Source organism: Marmota monax, unplaced genomic scaffold (assembly GCF_021218885.2).
Source record: "Marmota monax isolate L192 unplaced genomic scaffold, Marmota_monax_Labrador192_F-V1.1 WCK01_AAM20220418_F8-fsc00035, whole genome shotgun sequence".
NCBI classification, from domain to species: domain Eukaryota; kingdom Metazoa; phylum Chordata; class Mammalia; order Rodentia; family Sciuridae; genus Marmota; species Marmota monax.
In genome coordinates, this window is record NW_026691961.1 from 2,248,806 (window position 1) to 2,276,728 (window position 27,923).

The 27,923-nt window shown below is 50.4% G+C and overlaps 1 protein-coding gene across 1 annotated transcript; it reads left to right on the top strand.

Moving 5' to 3' along the window:
* Positions 1-3,926: 3,926 nt before the first annotated feature.
* Gp2 (glycoprotein 2) lies at positions 3,927-16,649 on the top strand. Its single transcript, XM_046434178.2, has 11 exons — positions 3,927-4,060; positions 5,149-5,279; positions 6,215-6,655; positions 7,486-7,596; positions 8,121-8,332; positions 8,785-8,933; positions 10,110-10,355; positions 11,133-11,295; positions 12,424-12,508; positions 13,684-13,728; positions 16,288-16,649. The coding sequence occupies exons 2-11, from the start codon at positions 5,207-5,209 to the stop codon at positions 16,344-16,346; spliced, it is 1,584 nt and encodes a 527-aa protein (XP_046290134.1). The 5' UTR covers positions 3,927-4,060; positions 5,149-5,206; the 3' UTR covers positions 16,347-16,649.
* Positions 16,650-27,923: the final 11,274 nt, after the last annotated feature.

Sequence of the window (27,923 nt, forward strand, 5' to 3'; positions counted from 1 at the left end):
GGGCCTCTGGACTTCTGTGCCAAGGGGACCAGAGAACCCTGAGGCCACTGGGAACCGTGTGTCCTGGCCCAGCTGCTTCCCTGACCCCAGCTGGGGCTTTCCAGAGAGGCCAAGGCCTGGCTGGTCCCGGGAAGGCCACACGTGTGTGTCTGTGAGCCACGGCTGACGCCGAAGTCCCTCTTATCTCAGAACTTACACAGGAAGGCGGCCGCGGATCCAGCCCCGGCCCCGCTGACCACAGGCAGGTTCGTCCACAGTGTGACTCGCTGCGAGAGAAAATACAGGAAAGGTCTGGGCCAAGAAAAATCAAAACAAGGCCCCAAACCAGAGGGGAGAGAGAGGACCACAGAATGAGTTCTTCTTCCCTCTTCTTTCCAAGAGGCAGGGTCTGGTGTCCTGGCCGGGCACTTGGGCAGCCCCAGGGCCGAGGTGTTACTTCCCAGAGAGAGTCTGCAGCAGGCCACTGAGATGTTGTCCGTTTGACTAGGCGCTGGTTAGCCAGAATCCCTGTCCGCAAAGATCCCACAGCCTTCAAAGGGAGCCAGATAAGTCATCAGGTCATGGAGCCGGACTGGGAGCACAGGAAGGGAGCACAGGCCAGCCTGTGGGGCCAGGGAAGCCTTCCTAGAGGGGGTGGTCGGTAAGAAGCAGCCGGGGCCAGAGTGACCCAGGCAGAAGGAAGAGCATATGGAAAGGTTTGGAGGTGACCCAGAGCCCAGAGAAACCCAGATAGACTAGAGCAGAGAGTGTGCAGTGGAGACATAGTAGGTGAGGCAGAAACCCTGGGCCGGGGTCAGATCCCAGGGAGCATATAGTGTAGGGAGTGGAGGATAACAGCCAGAGACGGTCCTGAGGCCGGGGTACTGAGAGGGTGCAGAAGCAAAAGGGGGTGAGAACAAAGGCAGAGGGACCCATTAAACAGCCACAAAAGTCACCCTCTGAACAGATGGCGGCCTGCACTGGGATAGCTGAGGTGGAGATGGAGCAGGAGGGAGAGAGTCCAGAAACATCTGGGACATGGAAAGGCGGGGCCTGGTGACTGTGGGGAATGGAGGCTGAGGGGGGAGGAGGAGGAGGTGGGAGAGGACGGAGGCCAGGACGGAGGCCAGGACGGAGGCCAGCTCGGAGGGCGCTGGTGCCCTTGACCAAGGAGCAGGAGGAGGGGGAGGGGAATCGGCGGGAGCTGATTGGAGCTGTGGAGTCTGAGGTCCCTTAACATCTCAGCCGAGTGGAGAGGCGCCACGCCAACTGGGTGGGTGCACCTGAGCTTCAGCCTGAGCTGGGCACAGATTTGCATCTCACCAGCCAGCGGATGGCACTGGCAACCGCGAGGTCACTGGGCACCTCCCAGGGAGAGCATCTGGAGTGACGGGAAAGGTGGGACCTCCCCGGGGTTTTCAGGGACAGCTGGGGGAAGAGGGTCCTAGATTAACAGTGGGGTATCCAAATAGGACGATAAAAAGACTCTGCTCCTGGGGGGGTCAAGGAAATCAGGGTAACCAGAGGATGCGGGTCCAGCAGCGAAGAAAATGACCCCTGGACTCTCCCATGAGCAACCTCGAGAGGGAAGTTTTAGCCACACCCTTCACATGGGAGAGGTCTGAAGGGGATGGAGAGGCTGGTGTCGCTCAGGAGGCTGTCCTAACCAACATCCCCCGTCCTCCTCCCCCGGGCCACCCAGCCTCGGGGAGCCACCCTCCTGCGCTCACTTCTGTGAGATCAGCGTGTTCAGATCCCTGGCAGAAGGTGTGATTATCCTTCTGTGCCTGGCTGATCTCACGGGGGTTCACGCATGAGTCCCTGCAGGTTCATACCTGCTGTTGCAAACGATGAGGAGGAGCGGGTACCGGGCACGGAACTCAGGGGCACTGGACCACTGAGCCCCACCCCCAGCCCTATTTTGTATTTTATTTAGAGACAGGGTCTCACTGAGCTGCTTAGCGCCCCTCTTTTGCTGAGGCTGGCTTTGAACTCGTGATCCTCCTGCCTCAGCCTCCCGAGCTGCTGGGATGACAGGTGTGCGCCACTGCACCCAGACTTCATTATTTTTTACAGCCAAATACTATTCCGTTGTATGTACATACCACGTTTTTCTTTATCCATCATCCATTGATGGACACTTAGATTGATCCCATATCTTGGCTACAGTGACTAGTGCTGGTGTGAGCTGGAGAGCACAGCTCTCCTCAACATATTGATTTTATTCCCTTTGGATGGGCACCCAGTAGTGCGATCTCTGGGTCACTTTGGTGGTTTAATATTTTTGAGGAGCCTCCATACTATTTTCCATAGTGATTGTACCAATTCGTATTCCCACCAACATCCATTTTCTCTTGTCTCTCTGATAATAGTCATTATAAGGTGGAGGAGGTAAATTCTGGTGGTTGGCCAAAGGGTAGATAATGCTGGTTAGATGGGAGACATAAATTTCCCGAGATCTGTTGCCCAGCATGGTGACTGCAGTCAATGACAATATATCGTGTTCTTGAAAAGTGACAGCAGACGTTTATGGGATCTCACTACAGAAAATGAGAACCGCGTGAGGTAATGCATTTGTTACGGAGCTAAATTTAACCACCGCAGGGAGGTATCTGCTTCACAACCTCATGTGGAGCCTGACAGAAACGTGCACAGTTATCATCAACTTGAACCAACAAAAACAACAAATCTTAAAAAAAATAAATAAATAAAAGAGAAGCCGAGGGTGGCTGGTGGCCTTGGGCAGGGAGGAGTAGAAGGCAAATATTTTTATGTTAATGGGGAAGGGCCAAGGTCACAAGTTGTGGCCCTGGTTTTCTTGACGCAGGACGCAGAACACCTGTTAAGAATAGTGGGGTGTGGGGTGGTGATTGTCCCAGATGCCACTTTAGAGGCTGGAGAAGGTTCACACGGACCACTGGGGAGGCGGAGGGGGCACCTGGCCAGTCCCAGTGGGGTCGAGGGATATGCCGTGGCCCGGCTCTCTGAAGTTCCCCATTTGGGAGACAGTTCCCCATTTGTACCAGGAGTAGAGAAGCTGGCTTGTATCCAGATTGAGACTTTGCTGGAGGGTTGTTGCTGGGGTCAAGATCCCTGAACTTCTCCCTCCCGACAGCTTTGATTCCTTCCAGAGTCCCAAAGACATGGAGAAGAGGTACTGGCCATTTGCTCTCCAAAAGCCTGGACTCTTTTTTTATCTGCCCCATGATGTCCACCATGGCCTGGCAGCCAGGTCCAAGTGGGGGTTTGAAAAGTCCCAGATCCTCGACTGGGCACAGTGGTGCACACCTGTCGTCCCAGCGGCTCGGGAGGCTGAGGCAGGAGGATCGCGAGTTCAAAGCCAGCCTCAGACAAAGCGAGGCCCTAAGCAACTCAGGGAGACCCTGTCTCTAAATAAAATACAAAATAGGGCTGGGGATGGGGCTCAGAGGTTGAGCGCCCCTGAGTTCAATCCCTGGTACCAAAAATAAAAAAAAAATCCCAGATTCCCTACTCAGTTTTGTACCCTCCAGTCTCAAGGGTAGCCCACACCACCTCCAAGCTGACTGCCGTCCAAGTGCCCCAAGGTGATTAGCTGGGGGCGCAGGGTACGTTGGCACTCTACTGTGAGAACAAGTGTCTGTCTCATTTCTTTTTCTCTTTCCTTTGGGTATCCAACTTCCTTTTCTTTGGTGTTTGTTTTCTGGAAATAAATACCGCCCCAGTTTTGGGTGTCCATTGTGAGGATTAACGGGAGATGTCATGGTGCTGAAAACCTTGACAGCGCCCCGTGTGTTTTGCACTCAGTACACATCGCGATTGTTTGCAGAGAAGCAATTTGTGTGAAGGAAAAAAACAATCGCTGGGAGGGATTACAGGGCAGAGAGGGCCAAGGAACTTTTTCTTGCCAACCTTTGTGCTGAGTTGCTTATCTTTCCCATGCTCATGAGCCCAGGGCACACCTGGGAATTAACTGCTGCCCTACCTGAGCACCAATCGTGGACAGCCACATGGGTGGGAAACCCTATTAAAGACCGCCCCAGCGGGCTGCGTTCTCACGGTGGGCCAGACAAGGGCCAAGGCTCCCGGTTCTCAGCCCAAGGTGAGTCCCGGCAAGTTTTTCTCCTAATCCAGGGGCTCTCCCACTTTCAACCTCTTAGACTTGTCAGGGTCCTTTGTTTCTGGAAGCTTCTAGAATCCAGCAAGGAGTTTGGACCAACTTAGCCACTGTCCAGAGCTCCAGGCTCACTCTGTGTCCAGCTCAACCGTGGTTCAGTCATCTACTGGCTGCTCCGAGCCTGCAGAAGCCACCGCTGCCCCAGACACCTCCACCAGGAAGATGGGTTTCCACCGGGATTGCCTCTCTGAGAGTCACGGTCCTGGGTAGTTCCCTGTCCCTGCTGTCTCATGGTGTATTCATAACAGGGCTCCCAGAAACAGATTTCTGTCTTCTTCTGAAGTCCTCCAGGGGTCGTGAGACGTTGTCCAGAGATTGACCTTCCAGGGAAAGAGTTTCCAGAGGAGTGAACGTCCTTGGGTGCTGTAGGCTCCCATACTACCTCGCCCCTCCTGTGTATTTATTCATTCTTCCGTTAAATCTTTCCTGGGCATCCTTGAGGGCCAGATTCTGTGCTAGGAGCAGGGAACATGGGGCTCAGTCTGACAAGGTCCCACCATCATGGAAATTGTGCTGAGGACGCTTCAGGGGACTCTCAGCAGGACCCCATGCCTGACTCTGAGGCAGGCCACCCTGACTTTTCCTGCAGACATTGCAACACTAGAATCCGCTCCCTCCCTCCGCTCTCAGAGAGAATTCCCCTCCACCTGGACGGGGACCACCTGACACCCTTCTAGGAAGTGCTGCAGCACCCACAGACCCGAAACTTGCCCTTGCTTTGCTTGCTGTCCACTTCACCCCCTCGGGGAGTCCCCTACTCCCGTTGTCTCACCCGCTTCTGCGAGTTCCACCTGCAGTTCTGCTTCTGAGAGCATCGCATAAGCGAGCTACTGAACTTGCAGCCCGGGCGTGGATTTAATGCCCTCAGCTGGAAATGAGATCAAGAACGTGAGGGGCTTAGTCCAGGTGCTGTCCCACGGTCGGAGCTAAACTGATGCGAGTCCCCATCTTACCCCGGCACCTCAAAGGGAGCCCCTCTGTGGCTCTGATCCTGCGGACCTTTCCTTCCCCAGAGCTGCATGGGGAGCCTGCACTCTGTGGAGTGAGTCACGCGCCTCGCCCTGCTGAAGGATGGCTGGCTCTGACCCCCTGTGGCTGGCCTTGGCCTCCTGCATCCTGACTCTGGCCTCTACAGCGCAGCAAGGTGAGTGCTCCGCTTATCTGGCGCCCAGAATGACCTGGGGTGTGATTAGAGATGTGCAGGAAAGGTAGTTGAGGTCAGCAAGAGGAACAGGCAGGTCCGGAGCAAAGACTCCGAGCTCCAAGTCAGGGAGACGGCGCCGAGAGAAAAGGGAATCGAGTCCCAGTGTGCCCAAGAGCCACAGTAGAATGTCCCCTGGAGGGGAAGGGGAAACACCCAGTGGGGGGAGACCGGGGGCTCTCTTAAACAGTCTACGATTTTACTGTGAGGGCAGCCTTCAGGGCGAAGACCCAAGCAACACGCCCAGGGTGCCAATGTGGGAAATCTCATTAGACTGTGTCGACTGATGGGGAGGAAAGTCTGCACTGTGGGAAGAGAAAAGTACATGTTAAAAAGAGGTGAATGGCACCGAGCTCATTTTTGTTTTAGAAAATAATATTACACACACACACACACACACACACACACCTGTGCATGGGAAGAGAGTGAAGGGTATAGACAAATGCATGTATGATTACCTCTGGGAACAGGGTGGGCTTAGGACGGCTTCCCTTTTAGTCCACGTGCCTCGGAAGCCAGCATGGTGACAACATTCACTTCTCCTTTATTCATTTTAATGATGTTTGGGGTTATTTTTCCCACATAAAGAGAGCTCAGGCAGGACTGCCACCTTGGGCCCCGCTGGGAAGCTCTTGGGAACTCTGGGTGGGGCGTGGCGGCTGACTCAGGGCAGTGGCCCATAATGTCCTGAATGACTGTTAAACGTCACCCAAGGCCTCACTGAGTGTTCTGATTTCCAGGTGATGGACTTTGATGTTTAATTGATGGCTCCTGTGCCTGTCGGACTCCTTGGAGTTCTTAGAGTGTAGGGCTGGGGACAGAGACCCCGTGGACTGTGGAGTTGCTCGGTCCACCCAAGCACTTTGTCCCTTTCTCAGGTTACAGAGACCCCCGAGAAGCCAGTTCCTATGGGCTGGATTTGGCCTGTGGGGCCCCTGGCACCCCAGAGGCCGAGGTCTGTTTTGACCCCTGTGAGAATCACACGGTCCTGAATGACCCCTCCCGGAGCACACTGAACACAGATGAACTCCAGAAATGCGACCTCAATTTGAGAGGCTGGTATCGCTTTGTGGGCGAGGGAGGAGTGAGGATGCCCGAGACCTGTGTCCCAATGTTCCGATGCCAGACAGCCGCTCCCATGTGGCTGAACGGGACCCACCCTGACCTTGGGGAGGGCATCGTCACCCACACTTCCTGTGCCCACTGGAGTGACAACTGTTGCCTCTGGTCGACTGAAGTGCAGGTGAAGGCCTGCCCGGGCGGGTACCACGTGTACCATTTGGAAGGCAGCCCCAACTGCAATCTGAGATTCTGCACAGGTGAGTGGCAGCTGTGGGTGGGGTGGCCCGTGAGATGCTCAGGCCCCAGCAGAATGAGGGGAGCTGGTCGGGAGGAGGCTGTGCAGAGCTCCCACCAGCCCTTGCAGGATGCGAGTCCCCATGTCACCCTTGCACCCGTAGGAGAGCGCCTTCAGGTTGCCAGACAGTTCAACATTTCCATAAACTAGAACTTCCATGTGGAGGGTGGGATCTCCTGATTTAGAAATGCATATGAGCAAAATGTCAAGAACTCAGGCTCTTCCCTATCTGGGTTCCATTTGGGTGGTTTAAGTTACCTCTTAGAACCTCAGTTTCCTGGTCTGATTAGAAAAAAAAATGGATAATAGCAAAAATATCAGCAAACCTATGGTGCTCACAATGCGCTTCCCACCATCCTCAGTATTAACTTGTTAAATCGTCCCACCAAATAGGTGCTATGTAGTTACCTGGATGAGGGCACAGAGAGGTCAAGCAACTCTCTTGACATCACAAATCTGGAATGTAGAAGAGCTGGGATTTGAACCAGGCACTGTAGCCCTGGCATCCAGGACTTGACCTTCAGGGTGCTCTGACTCCCATGGTTACCTGAGAAAGTATTTAGAAGAGTGCGGTGGCCTGGAGTGAGCCTTCTGATAGAGCTGTAGGGCTGGCGCCTACTCTGCTGGATGAGGAATCAGGAGATCTGAGCCTGAGGTTGACCCTTCCACTAATACCTCACGCCCTTGGCCAAACTCCTGGGCCCCGGTGGGATGAGAGGGCTGGACTTGGGGGACCTCAGACCCACCCTGCATGGCCTCCTGATCCTCTTCCTTCCTGGCCCCATCTCCTAGACCCCTCCACTGTGGAAGACAGGTGTGAGCAGGCCTGCCGCCCGGAGGAGGAGTGCCTCCCTCAAAATGGCACCTGGGTCTGCGTCTGCAGACAGGACCTCAATGGCTCTGGTGAGGCGCTCACTGGAAACGGTGACTGCTGTCCTGAGTGGATGGGGCAGGAGCAGGGGACTTTGGAGGTCATGACGAGGTGTGGACCAAAGTCGGGGGGCATGGACTGAGATTGGGGAGATTCTGTCCATTTGCAAAGATGGGAGGGGGAGGGCTGGGACATATTCCATGTCAGCTGCTGGACCATGGCCAGGCTTGACCCTCGAGGGACAAAGTTACTGCACAAGAGCTCTACATTCTGGGGATATGGCTCAGTGGTAGAGGGTTTGCCCAGCATGTGTGAGGCCCTTAGTTCAATCTCCAAGAATTACCAAAAAATAAAAAATCTGCAAAGACGGGAGCTACATGCTGCCTTCAGATATCAACAGTCTTCATGCTGGGAACGTGGTGGGTAGACTCCTGGGACAGGAAGCAGATAGTAGATGCTCAAGAAGCATTTGGTGGGCAGGGTGGCTTTGCACACGCTCCCTGCCCACTGCTTCTAGACCTCGGTCCACCTTACCTACCTCCTCGTGGCTTTGCAGATATTCAGAGTTTGCAGCCTCAGCTGGACTGTGGGGCCAGCGAGATCAAGGTGAAGGTAGACAAGTGCTTGTTGGGAGGCCTGGGTTTCGGGGAGAAGATCATCGCCTACCTCAAGGACCGGAGCTGCAGCAGCATCCTACAAACGGAGGATGGGAACTGGGTGTCTGTGACCAGTCCCGCTCAGGCCAGTGCCTGTGGGAACATTCTGGAGGTAAGTGGTGTTCATGCCCTGGCTGCCAGATGGTGGGATGCAGGCCGAGGGGACCCGTCGTAGTGCTGAGAGATCCTGGGCCCCCAGAGTCATGCGTGAGATTAAACACGCTGGTCCACTAGAGCCTGAGGTTCATAGATGTGAGCTATGGTCAGGATGATTTTCATTAGGGTTCCTGAGGGAGGGAGGTACAAGGCACCAAGCCCACCAGGCCCCGACTCTTCCCTAGGGCCAGTTATTTATTGACGGTTCTGTTCTTAATCTGGCCTCCTCATTCCTCTTCCCATAAAGTTTTTGAGCCTCTGGAGGAGGAGGCCCCTTTACCTCCTGGAGGCCAGAAGACAGGGTGGCTTCCTGGCTGAGAACCCTCCCTCTGGTCTCAGATCTGAATTTGACCTTCTCTTACACACATCCGTGGAAACATATATGTGGTTTTTGTTTTTATACCAAAGCGTAATGGAACCCATGCCCTCTACAAAAACACTCTCTCCTTGGCCACCGACTTCATCATCAGGGACGTCCTCGTCAACATCAACTTCCAGTGTGCTTACCCACTGGACATGAAGGTCAGCCTCCAGACTGCACTTCGGCCCATTGTGAGGTATGGCATGACCCTTGCCCTTTGACCCATAACCCTGACTTTGGTCCCTCTCCCTTCTAGCACAGTTCATGATGTCCACACAATGCCACTAACCCCTTTGGGGAGCTCCTACTCATTCATTTCACAAAATGTGTTGATTGGACATTGGGGAATCCTCATCATGAACAGGGCACACATTGGATAGGTATTTCCTGGATATTAGAGATTATTTATTATGAAGCAATGTCCGGCTACGAAACTGCTTTTAAACACGCTTAGGAACAAAATGAGAGGACAGGTCCCTTCACCTTGAAGAAGGTCATTAAACAACTATGTCAACAGTTATTTACAAGTGAGATAAATGAAATGTAGGAAGAGCACAGGATGCTCCCGGAGCAGGAAACGGGGGTCCTGAACCTCATCTTGGCGGGATAGGGATGGGGGGCAGGGAAGGCTTTACTGTAGACTTGGGATTTAAACTGAGACTACCTTTGACTGGATAAACAGCATCCTTGTCCCACCAGAAGTAGAACCAAAGAGCAAGCTGCCTGAGATTCAATACAGGCCAAGCCACTGTCTGCACCCGTGTGCCTGGAATAGGGCCTGTCCCATCAGGTCCTTAGCATTCCTAAGCTTACCAGGGGATTTTCGGAGCTGTCTAGAAATCCAGAGTGCCTGTCCCATTCCCTTATTAAACTCCTGGGCTCACAGAGGGGCAGGATCTGAAGGAGTGGAAAAATTCTGAGTTCAGTGGTTTTCATTTATATTATGTGGGGGCACATGGGTCACAGAGAATCAAAATGAAAGACACTTATCATGTTACAATGATGTTCAACGGAAGGTTGTGGGTGGAGGGAAGAGGTCTGAGGCTAGAAATCGTGAGTGAACAGAACTGGTCCTCAGCCCCATTCTCCAGGTGGTAAGATGGCACTGTGTGCTGACCCTTCTTCTGTGAGCAAGAGTCACGCAACCTACCAGGGCAATCAGTGGAAATCCCAGAGTCGGAGTTCTGTCTTCATCATTTTTAGTGCCTAGAAGCTAGTAAATGCTCAGTTTAAATGAAAGATTGAATAGTTCCTTTAGAGATACAAGATAAACCTTTGCCTCCATAATCTTACACAAGTATGGGGGTTGGTCTATGTTGTTCTCTCTGGTCAAAACCTGATGTTTCCACTCCTGTGGTTTTCCTTCTCTCAGTTCCCTGAACATCAGTGTGGATGGGGAGGGAGAGTTCACCGTCAGGATGGCCCTCTTCCAAGACCAGAACTACATGAATCCTTACGAAGGGGATATGGCTGTGCTGTCGGTGGAGTCCATACTCTATGTGGGCGCCATCTTGGAGAGAGGAGACACTTCCCGGTTCAACCTGTTGTTGAGGAACTGCTATGCCACACCCTCAAGTGACAAGGAAGACCCCGTGAAGTACTTCATCATCAGAAACAGGTACTGGGCAACTCAGTCTGGGATTATCTTTTGGCTTTAACAAAGTTTAGGGGGAAATATTAATCTCATTCCTGCTTGGCAGTTGTGTAAGTTGGTCTAACTCCTTGGGAAAAATTTGGCATTACATATTGTACAATACCCGCTGAGCCAAGAATCTCACTCCTGATAGTTTAGCCTAAAGTATTAATACGTAATAGGAGGGCAGGGTAAAGAAATGCCAATGGTTTTCCATTTCAGTATGTTTGAAGATTTTGACAATAGGCTCCTTGTTCAAAAACAGTCTCATACAGATGTTAGCACTGATCAACATGAAAAATGATCTGAGAAGTACTGAGAGAAAGTCTCATTCGAACTGACAAAAACAAAGAAATATAAATATAAATATCTGCAGGTCATGAGTCATAGTATCATCACTAGATAATGTTTTTCATCGAGCTTAGCTACGTGCCAGGCCCCGTGCGCAGCAGTGTACCTGGTAGTCTCATTAAGCACTCCCATCCCCTCTATGAATATGACTGTCTCCATTTTGCAGTCAGGTTAAGAAATCTGCCCGGGACCATTTAGCAGGAAACTGGGGAAGGCTGGAATTTAAAACTATTCTCTTTCACTCCAGAGATTGGGCCCCAAATAATCTAAACCACAGAGGAATTGAAAGAGTCCAGGCTACCATGATGGCAGTCACTGTGTGTGTGTGTGTGTGTGTGTGTGTGTGTCTGTGTGAGGGTGCGCTTTAGTTTTCTCCAATGAAATCACACCTTTTTCCTTCTGCCCCTCCAGCTGCCCAAATGAACGTGACGCCACCATCCACGTGGCTGAGAACGGGGCATCCGCGGAAAGTCGGTTCTCGGTGCAGATGTTCATGTTTGCCGGGAACTATGACCTCGTTTTCCTGCATTGTGAGGTCCACCTCTGTGATTCCCTTAATGAGCAGTGCCAGCCTGTGAGTGTTCTCTTTGGATGGGGCTGGCACCCGACAGGCTCTCCATACCTACTTTTTAGATCTATGGAGGGAGGGATGAATGGAAGGGTGGATGAATGGGCAGATGGATGAGGGAATGAAGGTGGGCTGGATGGATGCCTGAAGAGACGGAAGGACAGATGGGTGGCTGGGTGCATGTGAGGGAGGGAGGCAGAGAGGAGGATGTACAGATGGACTCTGGGCACTTCTGAAAGCTCATTCATAAGCACTTACTGTGTTCCCCGGAGGTGGAGCTGTTTTCTTTGGCATAAGACCTAATTTGAATGATGGTGATAATGCAGGTGAAGCATCCCTGCTCTGAAAATCTGAAGTCCAAAATGCTCTGAAATGCAAGACTTTTTGAGGGTCGACATGATGATCAGAATTTTGGGATTTTGGAACATGCAGGGTTTCATATTTTCAGATGATGGATGATGGACCGGTAAAGTGTGTGCAAATATTCCCAAGTCTAAAGAATGCCAAAATTGGAAAAAAAAACAACAAAAAAAAACCCCTCTGGACCCAAGCATTTTGGATTTTTCAGTGCTTCCTCTGTGTTGAGCTTCATGCTACAGCTATTGCACACCTTATCAAATTTAGCACAACGGCTCTTTGGTAAGGAGAGCTTTAAATTGACCTCATTGTATAGATAAAAAGGCTCAGAGGAATCCTTTACCAAGAGCCACACATGGCTAGAGGGTATCGGAGCTGGAATGGACCCCAGCTGAGCTGTGGCTCTAGGGCCCCTGCCCTTACCCACATTGGCCACTGTCTGTGAGTAGCACTGACTGTGTCTACCTGTTGGCAGAGATAAGTTTTTTTTTTCATTTCAATCTTTCAAACCAGATATGTCCTATTTAATCATCCCAAAGAGAAGTCATTTGTCCCCAAATTATACAACTAAAAGAGAGCAGAGGTGAGATTCAAACCTGGATTTATTTGGTAGGACAGTGAGAATTCTCTGGTTTGAAAAAAGCAGAGCTTTAGAATTAGGGTCAAAGGGTGGGTGGGGGCCAGCTTCTGGGCCAGAGCCACCCATGGCAGGGAGTCTGGACAGGAACCAGGCATCAAATTAAATTTGGATCTAATGAGAGCTCTCTATCCTCACAGTCTTGTTCAAGAAATCAACTCCGCAGTGAAGTACCGGCCATTGACCTAGCCCGGGTTCTAGATTTGGGACCCATCTCTCGGAGAGGTAAGCGGCCTAGTCCTGATAACGAGGCCAGCAGGCCAGGTGCTGATAGTGCCTAGGGTCACCCACCCAACTACCCAGGGCTTTTCTGCCTTCTTGGTCGGGCCCCCACTGGTGGATCTGTCTTTCCGTGATACAGAATGACGTTGTCAATTGTGATGGTTCTCCTGTGTGCGAGAGTCCTGGCTAAGCTCTTGGCTTTCAACGATTTACTTAATCCTCCCGTAACTGTGTGCATTTTACAGGTGAGAGGCCAAGGTTCAGAGAGAATCAGGAACTCACCTAAGAGCAACCTGCTCCTAGATGGTGGAAATGAGACCTGAGCCCAGCTCAGTCTGATCTCAGAGCATGTGGCCTTGGTCTTACTCCACCTGCTCCAGATCCCCATAACTCGGTCCCTTTGGGGTGAAGTCTAAGGTTCCTGCTTAGATGAAACTCTGTATTCTGGCTGTTTTCCAACATTTGGTTACAGTACTCTTGAGAAGGATATTAGGGGAACCTTTTCAACTGCTCCCCAAATTTTATCCATCCTACACATGGGCTCACAGTACTGTCATGGTTTTCTTTTTAACCACCATAATGGAGGTGTCAAGAAATGCAAAAGTAATGGAATCATTTTTTTTTTGCCCTAAAGAAATTAAGATGTAGTAACATTAATAATTTTAATAATGATAATGATACATATTTGTTCCTGGCACCATGCCAAATACCTTTATAAAACGACACTCTGAATGCTCAAGTAAGCACTGTTGCCACATCCACTTTCCACATGGGTAAGCAGAATCTGTCTCATGAAGGACACTCTGCCCCTTTCCTGAGCCCTCTGTCTGGTGCCTTCTGTGGTGCCCAGGATAACTGAGAGAGGAACTTCCACACTGGAGTCAGACATCCTGGGGTTCCAATCCCAGATCTGCTACTGATGGGCAAGGTCAACTCTGCAAGTCCCTTCACATTGCTGAGTCTCAGTCTTCTCATCTGTCAAGAGGAGACGAGGACATTTTCCTCACAGAATCTGTCAGGAGGGTTAAGTTTATCGTGCATGAGATGCATTTAGAAAGGTGCCCACTGGATGTCTGCGGTTGTGGGGACCAGGTCAGGATTTGGAACAGCTGTGGTCACAGTACTGCAGTCACCCAGAGCATGACTGAGAGGTTCTTGCCCTCTGTTCCCGTTCACAGGTGCCCAGTCTCTTGGTGTCATGAATGGAACCCCTGGCACTACAGGTACATCATGTCCTCGTGTCTCTCCGGTGGCCTTCCCAACTCCCTCTCCTTCCCCTCTTCAATCTAGTCCCTTCTACATGCCATTTCCTGTGCTAGGGACTCTGCCTGCCACAATGGGCCAGAGCTGAGACTGGCTCCTCAGTCTAGCAGAGGAGACAGTCATTGGATGACAAATATTCAAGTGCCTACTGTGTGCCAGGCATTGTTCTAGACACTGAAATTATGGTGGTAAGTGAGACAGACTGGTGCGTGCCCTCGTAGAACTCATTACGTGAGAAACAGACAATGAAAAGTAAGCAAACGTTTATTTAGAAATAAAAAAAAGATGATGGGACAGAAAGTCACTAGATGCCGAATGATGTTTAAATCAGATCGAAGCGTATTGCTGTCATACATAAGTGAAATCGGGAGGCAAGCAGTTCAAGGCAAGGAGATCGGCTCTTTCTAGCTCACTGCTCCAGCATCTTGAAGATGTGACTATCAGCTCCATGGTCCAAGATGGCAGCCGGAACTCCCACCCTCCCGTCTAGAAATCCAGATGGAGAGAACATAGAAGAAGTTAATGAGTGTTGAGGCACATTCCTGGAAGCTGGCCCCATATAACTTTATTTGTATTCACTGACCAGGGCTTAGCCACATGGCCCCAGGGGGCCTGGTGACCATGTACCCAACCAATGATCAATGGTTTTATTACCAAAGTAGGAAGGAAGAGTGAATGTCGGAATGGATAAATGGTCAGAAGCACAATCGGAGAAAGTGATATTCAGTGGAATGAGAAATGGAGAGTGGGCAGATCTGGGGAGAATGGAATCCACAAGCAGAAGGGACATCAGTTCATTGCATCAATGAGGCTGGCACATAAGGAAGTTAATGGCAAGCTCGTAGAGAGTGCAGAAGGAGCACAGGGAGACTAATTCACTGTACTGGGAAAGGTCATGGAAGAATTTTATGGGGTTTTGATGAATGACTTGGAGTTCAACAAGCAGACAAATCAAAGAGGTTTATTTTGGACAAAATGGGAAGCACGTGTATTAGGATTTTGCTACTCCTCAAAATGACCTACCTTGTCAAACACAGTCCTGAAAAAGTTCCCTTCATCCTCAAGTCCTCAACTAGGCCGCTGTCTAAAAATTTTCTCGGGAAGTCCAAGATGGCCTCTTCATGCTTAATGCCAACATTCAGACAATACTAAGAAAAGAACTGTCCATGGGAGAGAGTGGATAGAGCTCTCTCAGGGACCTTGAGTCTCCTTCCGCTCTGCCTGTCCTTCAGGTCAGCACAGGGCCTGGAACAGTGTGGCTTCCCAGGAGAGTCGGCTGAATTGTCTGATTTCTAGGGTGGACTGTTGGGAGCCTTCAGAAAGAGATCAATCTGATGTCAAGGCAGCAGACCACCACAAGAGGGCACTGTGGTTTTCATAGTTTTCTCTCTCCCACAGTCATTTCCTGATATTTTAGAATTAACAGTCCATCCATTTCATGTGTCATCGTTATAAACTGGCTGGAGATCATGGTAGCCCTCTCCCTTCTTCTAGGACGTCATCAGCAGGTTACTTTGAATTTTGGGGGGTGGGGAAATGTTGTAATTTGATAGTGTTGTGGAAGAGGGTGCACATGCGCCCTTAGGCTTTCAGAAAAAGGCAGCTATCATCCAGGATCCATGACCTTCCTTAACACTGAGTGTAATCAATGTGCAAAAAAGATTTGATCCCAGCTCTTCAGGTCTTAAGACTCTAATTTTTAAAACCAGCACTTATGTGGTATTTACCGTGTGCCATACAGTATTCTAAGTGCCAGATATGAATTTACTCATTTAAGTCTTACAAAACTCTGGCAAGGTGGTAGGTGCTACCAATATATCTGCTTTGCATACAGGAAAACTCAGGCACAGAGAGGTTGCCTACCTTGCCTAGGACTGCCCAGCTAAAGATTCTAAACTAAGTAGTCAGGTCTCAGAGGCATTGCTTTGTGCCTTTCTGACTCTTCAGTATTAGTCAGTATAAGTCATGATGGCTGCTATAACAAACAATCCCAAATCCTCTGTGCCTTTACACAACAGTACAATTTCCCACTAAATTGCTGAAGTGGGGTGCAGTCCTATTCTGTGTGGTCATTAGGAACTCTGGTTCCTTCTGGTAACTTCTGGCAGCTCCATCATTTCCTATGATTCTATCCTTCATCTTCCACAACTGATCCCTAGCATGGTGGATGAGAGAGCATGCAGGATCATGTTGGAGATTTTCAGAACCTGGCCTATATAGATGGCATAAATGACTTCCAGACACATGTCATCGGCCAGATTTAGTCACTTCGTGCTACCTACCTGCAAAAGAACCTGGGAAAAATTTGCCTTCTTGTGTTCCCAGAAGAAAATGGGGAGAGTGGTTGGTGGTTAGATAGCTGTGCCTCCACCACAGGGGTCCCAGGGGCCGTGACCCACACCAGACATGGAGGACATTCTGCCTTCCCCATCCCATGTGGCACATGGCAAGGAGGCCAGGGCACATCGGCTGCTGAATTCCCAAGCCCAGTACTTGACTTTCATGTCTCTGTGTTCCAGGGTTCCTGGTGGCCTGGCCCACGCTCCTCCTGCCTGTCCTCCTGGCCTGGCTGTTCTGATAGCCCGGCTGGACATCTGGCCATAGAGTCCATGCTGTTCCCTCCGGCAGTGGCTCCCATTCACCCTTCCTGAGTGGGTCCCTTGCACTTCACGCAGAAGTTTTGGCGTTAACAGACTCAAGGCCAGGCCTGGCTTGGGAAGTAGAAGAGCTTTCCTGGACTCTGACACTGTCATACCTGTGTGTCCCCTTTGTCTCCTAGTGGGGACCCTGTCGGCCTGTCCTGGGCTGGCTTTCTCGTTTTCTCCTTTACTCTTGGAACCCTGAAAGCAAACTTCCTGGAGTAAAGACTGTGGCTCCAGGCTTTTCTGGGAGTGTAGCACATGTTGGTTGCTGTGGGGGGCGGGGTGGGGGGCATTTCCTGACCTGACGGCTGATGAACTGGACAGTCTGACTCTTGGGTTCTCCCCGCCTCCTCTCATGTGTTTCATCCTGCTCTCAACGGACGCCATGGGAACATGTAGCAAGGCCACTTTTGGAGATTCTCCAAGGGAGGAGAGGTCCCATTGTTCCCTTGTCCCCCCAACTCCACCTCATTGACTTTCTTAGAGCCACTAAGAAACTCCTACCCCAGGGACCTGGATGCTGAAGAAATTGCTTGATTTTGGTGCAGAGATGCCATCATCCCAGAGAACACGCCTCACTCTTCCAATGATGGCGCACCTTCTCTGAAGGGTAAACAGGAAGTCCTGGAAAAAAATGAGAGACCCATCCTGCCCCGGGAAGGTGGCAGCGAAGCCAGAGAGATGGGGGGCATCCCTTCCTGGAGAGCTTTAATGGGCCCTCACAAAGCACTCCACAAGGATGCCACCCACTGAGAATTCTTCCTCTTGCCCCAGCTACACCTTAGTGCCTCCAAGCCGGCCGTGGGGACTGGGTCAGGAGCCAGGGTCAGGCCCCTGGAAGTTGAGCCTGTCTATTTGCTGGCATGAAAGTTTGCAGTGCTCTGCCTCCTTCACAGAGGATGTGCCTGTGAGGAACAGAAACCATTTCCACTCACTCAGACACAGGGCAGTTAATTATAAGGACAAAGAAGCACAAAGACCAAGGGCAAGGGCTGCAGCCTGGCCACACACGCTCCGGGAGTCAGGTTTGAGCAAATATGAGCAACCAGGGTTTGTCTGTCTTTCTGCCTGTCACTCCTCCTGGAACCCCGTAGCCTGCTGCAGCTGCTCACCTGCGCGAGTCTCCTGCATTTCCCCTCCCGGCTTCACCTGATCATTCATCACTTGATTAAACATGCACATTCCAGCTGCACATCACTTCCTAATCCACGGGCCAACAGAGACTGGCTAGCACCTTGCTCTCCCACATCCACACTGCATCCGGGGATCTGCTTGGCTCAGAGTGCTTCCCAGGTCTGCTCCCTGGAGGTGGGGTGAGGAGCACCAGCCAGCCCAAATCCAGCCACTGGAGCCAGCCTGCTAGGGCAGGCCTCAGACGAGTGGGGCTGTTTCTTGGACAGACATCCACCAAGGCCCTGAGGATGGTGGCTTCTAAAAGTTACTGGGAGGAACGGTTCCTATTTCCCAGTGAGTTGGAGGATTCATACCTTCTACATTCCACGGGAGATGGAGGGTAGGAGGAGGTCTGAGAGCCGTCAGGAGGTCGTCAACTTGCCCCTTCTGTAGAATAAAAGGGATTGAGCTAGAACCAGGCCCTCAAACATTTATAATAGGGTAACCCTTTCCTTAAATATAATTCTACATAGGTGTCCTGTACAAGGAGAACGAAGGCGTGAACTCTCGCTGCTGGCAGACAGGGGCTTAGCTCCTCCATTCTGTGACTCCTCATGCTCAGGCCCTCAACACAGCTCCATGATGACCCCCAGGGCTATTGTCAGCAAGGTTTTGGAACCCCCCCAGGACAGAACACTTGACTATCTCTTCCAGAATAAAGTGGAATCCACCTATCCAGAGCCAACTCTATCTATCATCTCTCTCTCTCTCTCTTTCCTTCCTTCCTTCCTATTATATATCTAATCTATCATCTGTCCATCTCTGACTATTGTCTGTCTATCATCTGTCAGTCACCTGACTAACTAGCTAGTTGCACTTTCTTTTTGATTCCTACATGGGGCCTCTTATCTATCAGTCTCTGAAACAGACTGTCTACATTCATTTGGTCAACACAGATTTGCTGAGCAACTCCACGATAATAAATGAGCCAATCCCTCCTCTGAGAAGGGATACGGTCCTGGCAGAACCCACTCAAGAGGAGCTCACAGGAAGACCACACTCAAACGCACACCCCCACTGATCCTCAGGCTCGGGCCCTGTGTACCTCCGTCCGTGTTCCCTCCACACCAAGACACAGATTCTGAGAGACACATGTACCAAGCTCGTGTGCTCCAAGTCACAGTTACCCATGCAGAGAGCCACACTCGGACCCTCAAGTCCAGTCACCTCTGTACTTATGGCATGAATAACGGCAACATCCAACATTTTTAAACAAACCTTACTTATCGGGTTTTATTTTAAGTGTGTTGTGGACGTTGCATCGTTCAGCCATGACATTAGACGTTGAACCTAAGCACTGTTATTATTTTCAATTTAGAGACGAGTGCACCAAGACTTACAAATAATGACTCTCTCAAGGGTCTACGGCTTTCAAAGGCTGAATTCAGGAATTTAGGGCTCGAACCTAAGTATCCTGATTTGAGGGCATATGCTCTCAAGTAAACACTGCATTCTGCCTCCATTTAAAACTACTACACCATGCAGCAGCACCACTATATACGCAGATGCATGATCATTCTTCTGTGTACCCATCTGCAGATACATGAGAACACGTGCAGGCATACAGATTTGCCAACAGAGGCCCTCACACATACACAGGTATTGGCATTCATGGACGTGATGATGCTAATGTGTACGTGGACTCATGCATGGTTGTTTAAACGCATAGGTCCTTACTGCAACTTAATATAGAAATAAACACAGGAACACTCACATCTGATGCTTGCACATGGATACATACATATATACACAAACCTGCATCTACGTCCCCACACACAGACGGCCTGGACCCACCCTCCAATGAGCCAGGCAGGACTGTGACCAGGCGCCCTCTCCTGTTAGGTTTCTTCTCCCTCCATCTCCAGTGTGACCCAGATGGCCCCTGGGAAAGAAGAGGTTCACCCCAGGGCACAGTAAAAATGGGCTCTAAACCCAGCCTCTGAAAGTTCTGGAGCAGAAGAATGACAGAGAAACCCGACGCCCATTCAGGGAGACTGGCCTCTCAGTCCTGAGGGAGCCTCTACCAGGAACTGTTGGAGAACGCAGGGAGGCTTGGGACAGTGCTGCCCTCCAGGAGCTGCAGGGCATGCAGACTCCGGGCAGCAAAAGCTAAGTAGTGCCAGAGGCTGAGCCAGACGCTGTTGCGAGATTCCGCCTGGGAGAGGAGGGAAGGCCTGGATCCCATTGGATTTAGTTCTTCCCGTTTTACAGATTGAAACTGAGGTCCAGCAAAGAGAAGTGGCCCCTCCGCTCTTAACCCCTTAAAAGAGGAGTTGTGGTCAGGTGAGCACGAGAGAGAGGCAGGGAGAAAGGTGGAGCTGATCACCTGGAGGATATTGGGAATGGGAGCCCAATCCAACCATTCCATAATCTCCCCTCACCCCTGGGGCTCCTCCAACCTCTTTCTCCTGGGAAGTGCTGCAGGTCACCCTCTTATTCTCCTTCCTCCTCATATTCGATTGGGCTTTCTAAAGCTCTATTAAATCCATCCACTTTCTGCAGCCCTCTGGACTCTGATCTCTAAAGCTATTACCCAGGCCACTAGGTAAATCCTAACTGGTCTTCTCCAGACTCACCCCCCCCCCCCCCGCCCAGTGCACCGTCTACTGTGTAGCTCCTGAGCATTTAAAGCAAAATTCGCTCACTGCCTCCGTCTGCTCCTTACCTTCCCTGGGGTGAGTTCTGCCTGCTCAGTGGGCGACCAAGCCTCCACCTCGGAGCCCTTGCCTGACTCTGCAGCTCTATTTCCTTCTCGGCTTCATGGAATTGCTCCCAGGTCCCCGAGCTGTTCTCTTGCACCCCAATCTCCATTAGCATGTGCTGTTCTTGCCACCCAGAAGGCCCTCCCCTCACTGCGGGTACCAACCTGAGGTCTCCCCTTAGGGGTCAAGCCTTCCTGACTCCCCTGTCCAGCCCCGAGTTGGTCCACCCTGCTTTGTGAGCACTTCTCCACAGACCATAGTGCAGCCTGAATCCTCTGCATCTCGGATGATCTATTTTGACATCTGTCCTCCGCGCCCCCCCCCTCCACCCCAGACTGTTAGTTCTTTGAGGGCAGAGACTTTGCCATGTTCAAACATTATTGAATGAATAAATGAAAAGGCAGGCTGCTTGCTTTCTCCCTTGTTCCTTGACCTCCTGAGTAATCATGCTGTAATCTTCTGGAAGGGGAAGAAATGACTTTTCACATCAGAAATAAAGGAAACTTTCTCACTTGGACAATTATGGTAAAAAGGCCAAATCAGCATTGGAAATAGGAATTCTGAGCTCTGCCCCAGACATCCACTGCCACATGGTTTTCAGCCTACTTTAGGGGATGATCCATTTCTTTTCACCTCATTCCCTTCCTCTGGGGCTTCAGGGGAGGTGGGTTTGGATTTTGAGTGTTGTTCTTTCACGGAGGATGACTGTGGTGGGATCCATGTAGTGCATAGTGGCAGATGGTAAATTGAGAGAAGCTTTGATTAATGGCAAGAGGGGAGGGGAAAAAATAAAGCCCACCCTATAAAGAGCTGAGAAACTAAGCTAAGTCTAGAACTTAGTGCATTCTGTAGCCAATTAGCAGCCAAATCTTAGAAAGTCACAGAGAGGAGCTTTTGAACCTATACGTATCAGAAAAAGCATTTAAGGGCTGGGGCTGTTGCTCAGTGGCAGAGCACTTGCCTAGAGTGTGCAAGGCCCTGGGTGCACCCCAGCACCATGCACACACACACACACACACACACACACACACAAAAGCATATGTTTGGAGGCCACCCAAAACACCAGATTCTGGGAACCCCTGTCACGGGTAGCATTAACTTTGTTTCATAGACTATCTCGCAGGTTTACTGGGTTGGCAGGGAGGGTCGGGGACTGGTTGCACATATTTTCTTTCAATGTCTAGATCCAGTTCCAAATTCATGGAGAAGAACTACAGTTTTAAAGGGTAGAAACCTTGGACTCTTGGTCCCCAGGCCGCGCATGCACGTGTTCCCCCCTCCTGAGAGGTAGAAACGGAGTAACCACTCTAATAACTCCAAGGGCCACCAGAGAAATAAAGTAGGGAAACGCTATGAAGTCACTTTGCAAGTGGAAAGTACCCTGCAGATGACCACTGGGTTGTCATTGTCACCATCACCAGGATCGCTGTTGCTTGTTGTTCCCAGTTTTTATGGCTTAAGCTGCTTTTCACATCTCTTCACTTTGCCCTGTGACCAAAAGGAGGCCACCCTTAAAAAATCGTTGTGTTTGCCAGAAACACGCGAAGTAGGTTCCCTCTCCGTCAGCACATGGAATCTTTTATGAACACCTGTATGTCCAAGCCAGCCTGCCGGACGTTTTCTCTGTAGTCTCCAATTTAATCTACACAGCTCCTTTGAGATGGAGGCTGTGATTCCATTTCACAGAGGAAGACACTGAGGTAGAGAGAGGGGCAGGGACATCCCCAGTGCTGTTGCCTTTATTTACTGCCTATAGTTAATACCTGCCATCTATCTATTGCCTGTGGATGAGTCAGCACTTCTCATTTCACATCTTCTAGGTGACTAAGGGAGATTCAGGGACCTCAGGTCACTGGCTGCATGGTTAGGAAGTGATAGGATCCAAGGATGGAAATCAGATTTACTTTAAATGCAATATATGCAAACTTTGTGTCTGCCACACTGCCCCCCTGCATGACCCATGATGCTCTGCAGTAACCCATAAAACCCTCCTTGGAGCTGTGTCAAGTTGTGCAAGTGTACACATTGCATGTGTGTGTGTGTGTGTGTTCCCGTGTGCTTATATGTGTGTGAGTGTATGTGCATGTTGTGTTTGTGGGGGCAGCAACCACAAGTCAGTTCTGGCAAGACTGAAGGATATTAAAACCACTCTTCCTGAGACATCATTAAGATCTCTTCACCCTCAGCAGGAACTCAGAGGAATCATTGGACCCAGGAGTTCCGGAGGAGCAGTACAGATGATCTCATCCATCCCCCTCTTTCTGTCCCTAAGGAAACCGGCACCCAGGGTGCAATGGGCCAGCAGTCAAGAAATTCATATTGCAGTCTGACTTCTGCCGATGTGAGAGTTCAAGAATGCTACTTAACTTCACTTGAGTCATCTGTAAATTAAGATAAGGACACCCCCTCTGCCACACTTGATGATCTGTGACTCTGCTATTGACAAGCCATCCCTGTCAAACCCTCCAGCCTCAGCGCAGCCCTCTTTTATTGAGCCTGGGGCTGTTGCAAGACAAATTCCTACTGGTAAACTTGGCCCCAGAGCCCTCAGATTGGGCCAGAACCTGGAAGAGTACCCCTCCGGGCAGACAGGGAGGCGGACTGCATTGCAAATCAGAACCCTGGAAAGAAAGCTCTCCCTTGCTACGTTCCAATGGGCTCTTACTGAAGAGGTGGTGAACCAGCGCCCTGGCGGGGCATCCCTCACTCTGCAGGGGCTCAGAGAACTCTGTCTTGTCAAGGTGATTCTCTTCCAATTGGGGCTCCCCAGGGAGACAAGTATCACTTAGGGTCTTGTCCTCAAGATAGCTATGTCTGTATTGCTTGGCTGGTGGTGACAGCAAGTGTTTTTGTGATGTTATTGATTGTGTAGCTACAAAATGCTTTTGCAGTATTTTATTAGCATATAACACAGAATTCCTGGGCACACCTCATGTGTGCCGCTTGGTAAATTCTCGTATAATGAACACCTGCATGGAACCAGCACCCACCTCAAGAAATAGAATGATGGCCACTCCCAAGAGCCCCTCTTGCCCTGCCAGTCCCTACACGTCTCCAGGATGACCACTTCTCAGCGTCTAGCCCTGTACATTAGTTTTTGTCTATTTTTGAACTTTATATAAAAGGACTCATACAATAGGTATCTTTTCTTATGCTTAGTGTTACCCTCAGAAGCTTGTTTCACACCTTTGTGCTTCATTAAACTATGGTCGTTCTAATGGCTGACGTTTTTCTACTGAAAGAACAGAACCTAGTTTATGGATATTTATGGATCTGTTCTACTACTGAGAGGCATGAGGGCTGCTTCCAGTTTTCAGTTAGATGGCCACGTGTTGCCTTCTTGTCTGTCTTTTGGGGAGCATGTGTACCCATTTCTGTCGGGGTGTGCATATTCAGCTTTAGGGAAACTGCCAAGCAATTTTCCAAGATGGTTGTACCCTTGGATGTAATGGATGCAACATTCTGAGATTCATGAGCTTCCCATTCCCTGACACATCAAGGTCTCTCTCTCCCCCAGAGAGGGACAGCTCAGGCTGCTGTCTTTGCTGTGGTATTCTTTCCAAAGGATCTTCCCACGGCCGAGTCTTCATCCTTTAGGATTCACCTAGACATTTAGTTCATTCTCTGTAAACGGTTTGCCCCAAAATAATGTCAGCTAAATAATATTGTTGTTCTTGCAATCACTTTTTTTTTTACTGGGAATTGAACCGAGATGTACTTTACCGCGGAGCTACATCTCCAGTCCTTTTTTGTTTTTTTGAGACAGGGCCTCCCTAAATTGCGGAGGGTGACCTTGCACTTGAGCCTCTGGAGTCGTGGAATTACAGGTGTGCGCCACCGCTCCCGGACATTGCAGTCATCTCGAGTCTCACTTTGTGAAATTCTGTGATCTTGGGAAGTCATATTTCCCGACTCTTGTCCCCTCTGTGCTGATGCGGATATGCCCTAAGGGTTCTGCACCCTCAAGCGAGAGAGGCTGCCGCTAGAGGTCTATGTTGTCCCTGTCGTCTACCGATTGGCCAATAGGGGGCACTGTGGGAACGCGTGGAAGGACTGGTCCGCGCTCCTGTGACTGAGTCAGCGCCAGAAGGGACTTTAAAACCCATCTAGACCCAAACCTGCATTTTACAGATGAGCAAACAGATACCCAGGCAGGAGACGTGACTTGCCCACGGTCACCAGCTACTGCGTGGCGAGCGGAGGTGACTCTTGGGCCCTGGGCGTCGGGTGCGGAGGAGGCGCCAGCGCTGGATGAGCCAGTGGCCCTGGGCTGCAGCCTTGAGCCTGCGAGGCCCCTGTTCGCGAGCCCCATGGTCCTGGGGGTTTCCCTTCCTGCTTCCTATTCCATGAGAAAGGCTCCAGACATTGGGAGTAGGACCATGCACATGCCGTTTCTACCATGGTCATAATGACAGCTACCAGTTATTGAACTAAGTGCCAAATATTGTGCTGTGCGCAGTAGTATATGGTTGGGGGGTTCAGTTATGACCTTTCTTCTGGGGGACTTATTTTTCCTATTCTCCCCATTGAAGGAGATCTCTCTTCTCCCACTTCTTGTCTGTGACGTCACCCAGCTCTTAGAATTATTTTAATAATCATTTTGCTTATTTCCTCCTCTACTTATTCGTTGCCTGCTTCAACTCCTTCTTTCCCCCACAGTAAACTCCACACTCCATGAAAAAAAAAAGATTCCAGAGTCAGATGGGCCTAGGTGCAAATGCCAGGTTTGCCAGTTTGCCAGTTTGTTAACACTGTGGCCTGGCATTAGTCACTGAAATTCCCTAGGGCCATCCTTCCCTTTGTAAAATGCTTGGCCAAAGCTCCTGGTTCCTTTGGACTCTGGCTGCCAGACTGAAGGCAGGAGATAACCCTTCATCGGTTGGAGAGAATAACCTGGCGCGAAGCTCTGGAGAGGGCTGGGAATGTGGTTCAGTGGTAGAGTGTGTGCTTAGCCTGCTCAAGGTCTGGGGTTCCAGCCCCAGCGCTGCACAGAATAAAATGCTGCAAAGGCCTTGAGCCGGTGGCCAAAGGTGAAGACATTGATAATGGCCCCAGCCATTATCAGATGCAAATGGAATGGAAAAGAAGAGCGAGTGGGAAGATCTGAAGGCAGGAGGTCAGTTCCGGAGTCCACCCCGTTAGTCATTATGTCATATGTCTTTTTGACTCTGGTTACCTCTGTCCCCTGAGGTTCTCTGGTCCACTAACAAAGGACATTGTACTTGGGCTTCAACTACATTCTTCAAGGATTTTTCAATTTACCACTTTCGCATCAAAGCAGCGGAGGCTCAGAGAGGTCACATGATTTGAGCACAGCTGAGCAGAGTCCGAAACAAGTCTGACTCCCAAAGTCCAAGTTTGTTTCACTCTGGTTTGTGCCAGGAGCAGTCTCACCGACAGCCACTGGACTCCAGCCAGGAAATTACCAAGGTGCTGCCAAGGAGCCTTCAAATTCATGCTGCAGGACCCCGTAGGATACATTCACTGGATGACTCCATCCATTTGGATGTGTCTATGTGTCTACTTCCTAACACCTCCTGGGATTTCTTTCTGTCCCCAAGCTAAATTCAAGGCTGTCACTTCCCCTCTTCTTCCTGTTGCCTTCAAATATGTTTATGTCCCTTTGGCACAGAAAAGTCCTCACCCTTGGCAGCTGGAGTGATGAATGGCATGGCGGCTTTTCACCTCCCATCAGCACTGGGCCAACAGATGACCAGTGCTAAGAGTTTCTTCCCACACCTCTTGGAACTCGCTGCTGTTGTGGTTATGTGTCTCTCTCTACTCCTCTAAGTTGTAAAGTCCTAGAGAGAATGAACTATCTTATTCACCTAACACGGCTAGTGTAAAAGGGGCACTTTGGGTACTATATAAATGTTTGTTAATGGGTGGATGGATGTATGGATGGATAGATCAATGGGTGGATGGATGGGTAAGTGGATGTATGGATGGATAGGTCAATGGGTGGATGGATGGATGGATAGGTTGATGAGTGGATGGGTGAGTGGATGGATGAATGGATAGGTTGATGTATGGGTGGATGGGTGGATGGGTGGGTGGATGAGATGGGTGGATGGGTAGGTCGATGAGATGGATGAGATGGATGGATGGATGAATGGATAGGTTGATGGGTGGATGGATGGATGGATAGATAGGTCAATGGGTGGATGGATGGGTAGGAGGATGGATGGATGGATAGATCAATGGGTAGATAAATGGGTAAGTGGATGGATGGATGGATGGGTCAATGGGTGGATAGATGGATGGATAGGTTGATGAGTGGATGGGTGAGTGGATGGATAGGTTAATGAGATGGATGGATGGATGAATGGATAGGTCAATGGGTGGATGGGTGGATGGATGGATGGATAGATCAATGGGTGGATGGATGGGTAAGTAGATGGATGGATGGATAGGTCAATGGGTGGATAGATGGGTAGGTGGATGGATGGATGGGTGCATGGATGGATTCATGGATAAGTAAATGGATAAGAGAAGGATAGACAGGTAGATGAATGGACGGTGAGTGGATAGCCCAGATGACTCTCAGTACCACTATTTCTTACCACCATCCCAATCCCAATCTCCTCTTCACCTCCTCTTCAGAAAGATGTAGAATTCTTCCAAAGGGCTCCTCATCTCCACTGTGGCTCCTGCTAAAATCTGTTATTCATGCAACTCCTAGGAAGATCTCTGTAAAGCACATCTCATCGTGGCAGCCTTGTCCCCTCTACATAAAACATGCCAATGGCTTCCTACTGGCGTCAGAATACAGACTAACGCCTCCCCAGGGCTTCCATGGCCCCCAAGCTGTGGTACCTGCCCAGTGCTCCAGGCTCACTGATGTCAGCCTCCTGCTCGCTAATGATGTCTGGGCACTCGGGCCATCTTTCATGTTCTAGAATGAGCCCAGCTCCTTCCTGCCTCGGGGGCCTGTGTCTGCACTTGCTGTTCTCTCTGCCTGAAGCCCAATTCCTCCAACTCTTTGCCAAGCTGAGCTACCTCCTCCCTCCTTCAGGGTCTTAAACTTCAGAAAAAATTCTTAGGGAAATCTCTACCACCCCACCTGGGCCCACAGCCTCCACACGTGCTTTATGGAGCTTATGTGCTCTACGCATCTTCACGCACCCTCTGGTGAACACCAGCAGCACCGTGAGTTCAAGTCTGTCTCCCCGTCTCATCTGCGAGCTCTACCAGGGCAGGGAGAGCAGGGGCCGGCTGCTTTACTCCTTGCTAAATCCTCAGGACTGAGCAAACAGTCAATACTCAAAAATAGTCTTAACAGGAGGTTGGGTGACGGGATAAACAGGCCCTGGGTGTGTTCTGACATTTCATCAGGCGGAGCTTGTACGAGGTCAATCAGCAGGCTCACCCTTTCACCAAGCTTGACTGACAATTAAGTTTAGGTTCAGAATCATGGAACCTGACTACCAGGAGCTGACGGGACCTCTTGATCATTAAGTCCAGCTTTATTTCACTTTTGGAGAGAGGGAGCCTGAGAGTAGATGACCCTTGTACAGGCTCATTGTAGTAGAGACTGAACAAAGGACATTTTCTTCTTTGTCCTTTTGAGCAGAACCCGGATTTTGTTACTGGTGGTGATGTGCCGAGGTTTTCAAGAAAAAGGAAAAACAAAAAATC